Source organism: Cyprinodon variegatus, unplaced genomic scaffold (genome assembly GCF_000732505.1).
Source record: "Cyprinodon variegatus isolate N-32 unplaced genomic scaffold, C_variegatus-1.0 Scaffold92, whole genome shotgun sequence".
Taxonomy (NCBI): domain Eukaryota; kingdom Metazoa; phylum Chordata; class Actinopteri; order Cyprinodontiformes; family Cyprinodontidae; genus Cyprinodon; species Cyprinodon variegatus.
Genome location: NW_015150545.1, coordinates 807,327 through 817,037, shown reverse-complemented (window position 1 = coordinate 817,037; position 9,711 = coordinate 807,327). Strand labels below are relative to the sequence as shown.

The 9,711-nt window shown below is 39.6% G+C and overlaps 1 protein-coding gene across 2 annotated transcripts in view; it reads right to left on the bottom strand.

Moving 5' to 3' along the window:
• gigyf1 (GRB10 interacting GYF protein 1) overlaps window positions 1-9,711 on the bottom strand; it is a 29,916-nt gene that overhangs the window by 14,800 nt on the left and 5,405 nt on the right. For both annotated transcript variants that reach the window (XM_015373799.1, XM_015373800.1), the window contains exons 2-6: window positions 5,948-6,575; window positions 5,792-5,855; window positions 1,019-1,148; window positions 689-784; window positions 423-540 (exon numbers count right to left, since the gene is read on the bottom strand). In XM_015373799.1, coding sequence (XP_015229285.1) covers window positions 423-540; window positions 689-784; window positions 1,019-1,148; window positions 5,792-5,826 — 379 coding nt within the window. In that variant the 5' untranslated portion in view covers window positions 5,827-5,855; window positions 5,948-6,575. The remainder of the gene's footprint in view (window positions 1-422; window positions 541-688; window positions 785-1,018; window positions 1,149-5,791; window positions 5,856-5,947; window positions 6,576-9,711) is intronic.

Sequence of the window (9,711 nt, the reverse complement as noted above, 5' to 3'; positions counted from 1 at the left end):
GACTGGAGTGCTGTTGATGTTGGAGGCTTCGCTGGCTTTAGCAAAAGTGTTCTTAAGCCAAAGCTGTTTGTTTTTGCCTTTTTTTTTAAAACATCTCCCTCCATTTATTTACAGTCAAGCCTAACATGCAATGTAAAGAAATATTTATTAAGTTAATAAAGCAGCTTCATGAATAATATCCAACATGTCATAGTTGATATTTCTCCAGCTTCTGCATGGGGTTTCTGGGTTTTTTTTAACTTCTTAATTTGCAAAGTTCCAGCACCTTTCTAATACAACTTCATGAGGCTAATGAGTTTCAGGCAGCAGCTAAAATCTTAGGTATTTTTGTTAAAACGCACCGACTTCTTTTGTGAAAAGTATAAGCATATGCATAAAAAAAACACTTTTTAAACAAATAAAAGCTTCAGAGGAGACCTGACCTCGACCACCTCTAGCGGCCCCTCGTCCTCGGACGACTCCCGTGGGAGCAGCACTGGCCACTCCCTTTCCCATGAGCCTCAGCACTGCTGCGCTGTTCACGGACATGGAGAAGTTTCTCTGCAGAGAGAGCGGAAAGAGAAAAGCAAAAAGAATGTGAGAAATGTGAGCTCTCACTTAGGACGCGAGGCTCTGTGTGGGTGAAAAGGCTGGAGTGTGCCAATGTTTGCGGTGGTCAGACCATGTGTGGCTGTGTCTACAGACAGACCTGCTCCTCCTCGGTGAGAGGCACCAGTGCCAGGGGCTGCATGGGCTCATCTTGCAAAATAGCAGCAAACTCCTTATCCTGCATGTCCTCTGGGACCTGAATAGAAAAACAGCCTGTGCTTAGGGAGGACAGAAACACCTTTCAAAACTTAAACTGTGTCCAAAAGAAAATCCCAAAGACCAACAAACAGAATTCCCTTTGTTTTGTTTTTAAAGATACAATTTATCCAATTAGAACTGAAGAAATAAATCAGCAGAGATCTATAATCTAGTAAATAAACAGCAATGAAACAACCAACGCGGGTAAACTATTGATGTACAACATTTTTACCTTGTTGTCTTTGATATAAAGTGCTAACATCTCCTCTCGGCCGTAGCGATACTCGGCCAGCTTGTACTTTGGCATGGCAGGGGAAGGAGGGGGAGACGTCACACTCCCCCCACTGGACAGTGCACGAAGCCTGAATAAAGACAAGCACAGATGTATTGAGAAATCTATTGCCTCTGAGCCTTTTGATAACGGTTAAAGAAAGAAACTGGATTTGGCTTTGTACAAAGATAAATAAAACAAGTTGAATTTCTTTGTTATTCAAATTTAATTTCACTTCAAAAGACAAATCACACCATCCATCCTGTACTAATTTGCAGTAAATCCATCTATCTGCTGTAAAGGCTTCTAGGGACACACTCTGCTCGACGCGGATAACATAGTAGCTTTCCAACCTGAAGATTTCATTTTAATAAGCCATTATTAGTTGGCCAGCTTCCAGGGCTCAACAATGGCTCCATTCACAGCCTCCACAGAGAGCCGCATTGATTAACAGACTCCTATCAAAACCAGATGCAGCTGTAGAGGTAGGTGAGGAGCGGAAAAGGTAACTAAAAGCTTCACCAAGGGCTGCTCAGTGGCTTTCAGCATATCGAAGTAAGGCAGTGAGTCAGCTACATAATAAGAGGAGAGCTCAAAAAACGCTTACATGTTTTCATATGAACATTCCTGACTTTACTGTGGCTCTTTAAGATCATTTCAAGAAAAGATGGATGGATAGAAACAAAAATACAAGGGTGGGCAGATAGAAGAAAAGAGAAAGATTTTCTTTTTCACATCTCATTTATTCACCCAATAATAAAGCAAACATTACACGCACCTAAAGTCAACAAATCTATAAATAAAAGTTATTTAAAATAATTGAAATAGTATTTATATTCTAACATTCTTTCTCTAATCATAGTCTTGAAGGGTTTTACACAATTAGTATTTTGCTTAATGCTTATACACTCTGCTTAAATAAAAAAGACAGATAAAAAGAAAACGACCAGCATTCCTTTGGCACATTATAATCTAAACGTATCATTCCTAATACCGGTTCCAGTAAATCTCTAATCCTAGCAGGCAGATTGTTTTCAGTTTGAGTTCTACCACAGCGACCGACATATCGCCTAACGGGCTGCCAACTAAAACCTCAAACGAGCCGAATAGCTCTGGAAAGCCAAAAGGCATAAGTAGGCTTGTAAACATTCAGGTCGGGCAGTCGTTTGTGGTGAGCGTGCTGATCTAGCTTTGTGGCTGGATTAACGGAGGGAGGGGAGAAGAAAGCTGCGTAGGAGGGGAAAGATTCTGACAGGCTGGCAGAGCGTCAAGAATGCACATATAAGTCACAGGGCGACGGAGGAGGAGGGCTACCCCCCCTCCAGTCCTCTTATAATAGGAACCAAAACATCCAGAGAGAAGAAAAAGCAGAGATGGAGAATAAATAAGTTTCACTTCAGACTCATTATGCCGTCAGTCCATAATTACAACAGCAACTCAATCACAAACTCAATGTTTTGAGTGGTCAGATAGGGCAGATGGGTCGTCTACACTGAAATCTGTCAGTTTACTTTATAGTTCCAGCAGTTTTTATGCAAATACCCCAGAATCTTTTAAAATAAACTGCACAGTTTAAAACATTAAGCAGTTTATTAGTAATTCATGAAAAGTGATTCTACAGAGGGAAGGCTTTAAATATGGAATTGGTTAAACCCTGTTTGCCTTTTCTGAATCTTAAGCCTGGTTTACATGTCAAGATTTTTTTAAATGCATGGGAAAAAATTGGTTAAACATGGCTCTACAGTGTTAGCATTTTAAATTAACATAGGAGCACATGTGGGATAAAGATTTCTTCCCTTTCATCCGCATTTTACTCCTAAAATCAGTGAGGTTTGATTTAAGCAAGATAACGTCTTCTGTTTAAAATAAAGAGAATGAATTTCCAAAAAGTCAAATGGTAACTCTGTATGGGAGGATACTTAGGGAACCGTTTACCAGATGAAAATGTTGCCTTATGCTACGTTCACACTGAACGCGATTCGAGCAGCAGAAGAAGCAGGTTTAAAATCAGATGGCTGATGCGCATCAAAAGGCCCTGCAGCACGTCTCAAGCAACAGGGGCAGCGCCTCATGAGCATCTGAGGCAGCTGGTTCTAGAGTTGGAAAACTTACATTTTGCTGCTCGACGAGCCACATCAACCAATCAGAGAAGCACATTTCTGCAGCCAGAGGGAGAGGAGCAACAGCACAGCTGCTGGTGAAGATTCTCAGTCATCCAGGTCATAGTCATTCCACAAAAAGTTAAAAACAATCCACTGACTGGACTTTGTCCAGTCTGCATGTTTTCTAAGCTAAAATAAGGCTTTGCTTGGACTACTCTACTAACACAACGCTAATTCTGACATTTTGAATTGAAAAAGCCTCCTGGGTGAGAAACAAAACACCTTCAAACTTGGCAAAAAAAGTCCAGTGGATTATTTTGTGTGCTTTTTTTTTCACTTTTTTTTTAATGAATAGCACACCTGTGTAAAACTTCCACTGCTTCCCCCTGAACTAAAAAAGTTTAAAAGATGTAAATATAATATTTGGCATCATTTATTTTCTTTCAACCTGTTGCACCAAAGCAGATCCTCCCTGCATTTAATACATACACAACCTCATCCACTACTACTACTTTAACATGTTGAACAGGTTGAATTTCCCGTTTCGGGACGTCCTTCCATGCGTTCACCTTAATGCAGACCAATTCAGCACATTTGTTGTGAGTGTGTCAACCTGATTGTGAGCAGGTCTGTCAAAATGTCAAAGCAGGAAGTGCTTCAGTTCTAACCTCAGAAATAAATAGGACTGGCTGAAACCAAAATATCTTTCACAGCCAGAGCTGATTACTTAAAGTGACTTTATCACGCCAAGAGCAAGCGATAGTACTACAGGTCCAGATCAACAGTCAAATGACAATGGGCTGGTTCTACTCGAATCTTCCCAATGGCTGATATGACAAACCATGGAAAAACCCCAGCATTTGGGGATAATAAATGTGGATGAAGATGTTGGATCAGGTTGCGCTGCAACCATCAAACAGAAAAGGGACTACAGTTGATGAGAAGCGGAAGAAACGTCGACTAGCTGCTGCTAATGAGCCCTAAGAAAAGACTAAACCATGGTATGGTTGATTTATCCCAACCTTGTTAAATCCAACGCATGACCTCAGACAGAACTTTCTGACATTTTGTTCACACTTTAAAGTTTTAATTCAGGAACAGAAGAGACTTAAAAAAGCATTTAGCATTGTTAAGTAGAGAGGACATGAAGCCGAACCAACCAAAATTCTACCGATAAATATCTGGAACTCTTTGGCTAACACGGAAAAATGACTATGAAGAAATCCAACAGCGAATCACGCTTTAGAAATGCTTCAACACTGAAGAAATGTGCTCCAGAGGGCCGCAAGTTACTGAACCCTCCGTCGCAAAAGAGCCATTTTTGGCTTCAGCGCTGCACGTAAAACCTCTCATATTGGGTTTGTCATTTCTGTAAACAAAATTGTGATTAAAAAATGTTTAATAAAAATTTTGACAACAAATAACATAACTGAGCCTTTAAAAAAAAATTTATATTAGACCTGCTTTAAGGTCTACATATCCACAATAAGTTTACATGTATAAGGCACACTAGAAACATTTCAGTCGATGACATCACTAGTGTTACATTCCATTGGGAAAAATGTCACCCGTCAAATTGACTGCCAATGGGAGTTCGATGCCGTTTCAAATTCACTAGAACGCGAGTACGGACTCGTGTTCTTGCCAAGTATGTTCTTGAGAAGAGCACAGGAAAGTCTGGACTTGGGGAGAACAGGAGCACCCAGCATAAATATGGGTCAATTGGAACAAAACCGAACCCAGAACGTAACAACCCGTAATAAAAAGCCCCAAAAAAAAAAAAAATCCTTTTTCTTCATTTAGTGGGGAAATAATAGTTAACACAGTCACATAAATTACTTCACACATGGCTATGCCAAGAGAGGGCTGCTGCAGACAGGCTGCCGTTACCCCAGGCGGCCCGCACCCTACCGCAGCCACCGCAACCCACAATCACCTCAAATTCGAATTATAATATGCAAAAACAAGAAAAAGCAAAAAACAGTAAAGCCAAAAAATAGAAACGCCTAAAAGCAGAAGATCCTAAAACAAAATAATATTAAAAAATACCAAAAGAAAACAAACACAAAAAAAAAAAGACATGACAACTGAAAACGCAGAACTGAAAGAGCCCGCCACCGAAACAGGCCACGCTGGCACAACTGTCAATCTCCAGAATGAACACGTCTGCTCTGATGCATGCTGAGTAAATAGGGAGGGCCAAGAACAACATCCGGGGACTTTGTCCATTCTTGTTTTTGTGAATTGGAACAGTACTAGAGCTGAGGATGACGTTTCATGAGTACACGAGCACATGAGAATGCAAATGTACACATATTGAGAAACGGCTCCAGTAGGGTCAGATTTCTAGGAGTCGTAGTGTTAATGCGAGTTAATGTGATTTTTTTTTTTTTTTTGCAGTAATAGACTGAGATATTTGGCACAAACAAACCAAGAAGCAACTCTAGAATCTTCAAATCTCCTTCCGAAACTTCTCTTCATCAATTTGTGTCAAACACGATCATATTTCTTTTTCAGACTTGAAACTAATTCAGATTCAGAAAATTCTTAAAGCAAAACAGATCCTTCCCTCCAAAACTCTAAAGCAAGTTACTGAGCTCTTTTGCTATAAAAGTAGGAGTGAATTATTTACCATTCTGGGCCGAAGTTAAGAGTCTCAGCAGTCATATTCCTCACGTCCCAACAGAACTGAGTATCTGAGGGGGGGAACAGATACACATTAGTTTATAAGACACATTTAGGATTAGGATGAATGGCAGAGTAATCAAAGTCCTCTCTGATTCCTTACCCTGTCCAAATAATCGGAGCAGGCTAGACTGGGCTGGACCAGGCTAGAGCTGGCTGGCTTTAGTTAGGCTTAGGTGACTAGAAGGCTGAGTGGTGCTTAAGCTGTGGTCACAGAAGAACTCCCCAAACACACAAAGACGAAGAGAATAGCTGCCAGTTTTAGGTGCTTGAGGAATACCAGGTTATCAGGTCCTATCTAAGGAAGGAAGGGCTTTCGTTGATAGTTTGGAGAATGGAAGCTCCTGCTACTCACAGCTGAATAAAGTTGTAAAACATAAAAAAAAATTAAACAAAAAGAATCTTGAAAATCAATGATGGAACAAAAAAATAAAACTCTCTTGAAGATCTTAGGTTTCCGTTCTTTTGTTTTACAGCAGTTGAATCTCACAAAGTTAAAAATATGAACTGGTTCATCAAAAAACAAAAGCCCAAAAACAGGCAATGCAGGAGGGGGAAAAGTGAACCCAAGTGGCTGCTGGAACAGCTGCCAAAAGCAGGCACGACTCGTGCTCCCCGGCTCCCTTCTCTCCTCCTCCTCCTCCGCCTCCTCTCTGGCTCCAGCTGAAATGTGGATAGACGGAGACCTTCAAGGTATCTCCTTAATTTCCTGTCCTCCTCCCTTTGTACGCCTGGAGGGGGAAAAAAAAAAAGGCACAGATTTAGTAGAGACTGGATAAGAGAAATCTAAATATATCAACACTGTTTGATGCATCTTTACTAGTTGACAGCGCAGCTTCATGTTGGGATTAAATGGCTATAATTAGTTGCGTTTCAGGCAAAACTTTGACAGTCTATTGTAATATTGACACTGAATAAATAGGAAGGCACTGTGACACGAATTAAAAGTTAAATCAGTATCCCGCTCAGTCGCCCAGCGTTTTTCATGTTTAGAAGATATTTTCCATTCGGAAACGCAGACGGGGGTCTATTTCAGCCAGCTGCTGCTAAAGCCAGGCAGCTGGCTGAAGGAAGGGTTCCTGGAAATGTCATGGAAACAAAAACAACATAGAAGCTACTAATTTTCAATAAATACTGCCTCTGGATCAACGCATCACATCCCCATGTTGAAGACATTTGGCTTTCTCCTCACTCTTCCGTCTCAAATCCCGTTTACGGTCAAGATAACCGCAGTATTTTCGCAGAGGAACAAACAACGCTCTGGACTTCCACCCTGCTTGATCCTGTTTTTAGCCCAAATTTTCGTCTGCTTGGTACAAAGAGTGGACATGGTAGGTATGTTTTGGTTTGAAACTCTGAAGCGCAGCAGATGTGGTGAAGATGTGTCCATTTTAACTAAAACGTACACAAACATAGTTCCCTGTTCCATAAAGCCCTTCTAAAAATGGGTTATGCAGTTGATAAAAATAAAAGACATCTTATTCTTAGCCAGTTGTGACTAATAAATGCAGATGTTTAGTATCAATGTAGAGCTGGGCAACAGAATCATAAAATAAATGGAAATAGACACCTAATGGATAGAAAATATATCCAATGAAAAGTTCTACTGTATCTTATAACTGAACTTCAGTCCAGAACCCCATTATGGGGAATGTAGGCAGAGGAAAGGATTTAGCATTAACCTCTAAAGGCCAAGCTACACAAGGTTGGAGGTAAGGCTGACCTAATTTTAAAAGGTTACCTTGAACAGGGTTACATTTGAACTAAGACCCTTTCTTACCCGGGACTTATTTCAAATATAAAAAAAGAACGTATCGGTAATAATATTGAGATGAAAGGCTGATATTAGGGCTGAAACAATTAATCGAATTAATCATCAACTGATTTAGTAATTGATCAATTGTACACTGGAGTGTAGAGACTGTAAAACATGCCTTTAGTTGACAAAGCGACCCACTTAGAGCATATAAAAATTTTGAAGTTAAAATATAAAAAACATTTTTGTCTGTCAATATGAATCCAGAACTCCTCTAGAGGAAAAGTTAGTTTCACCTGGTTTAATTTGGTTAAAAAAATCTTGTTTAAGGAACTTTAGGCTATTTGATTATTAATCAATTAATCGAAAAAATTATCGACAGAATAATCACTTTGCAAAATAATTGTTACTTGCAGATATCATTCAAAATGTTCAGACACATTGCAGAGTCCAAAAACAGTAGTTACAAAAAAAATTGCTTAAAGCAAAGCAGAAAGCAGCCCTTTGGTTATTAAGGGTGAATCTAATATCTGATGTCAGAAACTTTACAACACATGGGAAAGATTTATATAAAATGACTAAAAATATATAGATACGGATTGGGGGATTAATCCACTCTTTGGGCTTCCATTGCATCACTTTTAGTTCTTACTCATAACTCATCAACTAGTTGACAGCTGAAAACATTTACTTTGTTGTATTTTCGCAGTTTTTTGTAGCTTGCCCTTACATAACTTTTCCTCTTGCAATATAGATAAAAATATTGCCTTTTCGAATAGGGATGGGAATCGAGAACCGGTTCCTGTTCAGAACCATGTGTTCCAATTCCATGGCACCGTTTGGCTGCTCGCTTAATGATTCTCTTAACGATTCCAGGCAGGACCAGAGCCTAGCAGGGCAGCACGACTTGCGTCACGTTTTTACGCAAGTTACGCACATGGCATTCAGTAAGCAAGTACGACGTGACCAGGCGCAAGTCTAGAAAAGCAAAGCAAAAAAAATGGCGTCCCATCTGTCAAAGCAATCTAAAGTTTGGCTTCATTATTAAGGAAGAGAAAGATGTCAACAAGGCGCTTTGCAATTATTGCAAAGTGGGAATTACATCCGCGGGAGGAAATACCTCCAACATGCAGAAACACCTGCGCAAACAACATGGCATACATTTTAACGAATGCTAAGTTTTTGTTGCCTTCCAGACAGAAGCTAAAGTTACGACCAGCATGGAAGGCAACTCTGGTGGTAAGTAGCTAGTTTTAAATCACTGGCTGTGCTTAATGTGATACCTAGTAAATCTTTTACTATTTCTGGAAATAAACCAATTTCCTACCTCTCTTTGGGGTTATTAAGGGAGTGTGCCTTTCTCGTTAATCCAGCCCTGCATAGCTAGCATGTTTAATAAGAACTACCGGTGTCTGGAATTCTTACGCGATTCTAGCTATTGCAATGGATGTAACGAACCATGCTACGAAGTTGCTCCATAGTTCAGGGAGCGAGAGAAACGTGACGCTCGTTTATTTAGATGAGTTTATTTGCAAAAAATGAACAGTAATGCTTTTCCATTAAACGGCATCGATAAGGGAATCAATAAGGAATCGAAATTGTGAAAATCGTATCAATTCCCAACCCTATTCTTGAGTATTGACCAATACCGATAGTGACCCAATACACCACCAGATGAATCATACAAACTTTTATTGCTTATTTTATAGTGTTTATTGATAGAAAAGGTTTGCTAAATTGATATTTCTTAAACTGAATGGAAAAAGACATCAGGTATGACAGCTGTTTACCCATTTATAATCATCAGAAGTAGATGGAAGAAAAGTGTTTCTATGACAGAGATTTTAGAGGAAGATCAATATATTCTAATATTTGTTTTTGCGGCTGATATCAGAAGATTTCTGATGTCAATAACAGATGGAGACAGTCCTATTGTGTGAAATGGGATTCAAAGTCGGAACTTCATTGCACTTAAAATTAAGGTTACATCCCAGAGGGGATGATTGAAAACAAAGCTAGTTTTTGAAAGTAATGAATGTTATTTGTAGGGTTGTCACGATGCTAAACTTTTTAACTCGATATCGATACTAAGTAAAATATTCGATACTCGA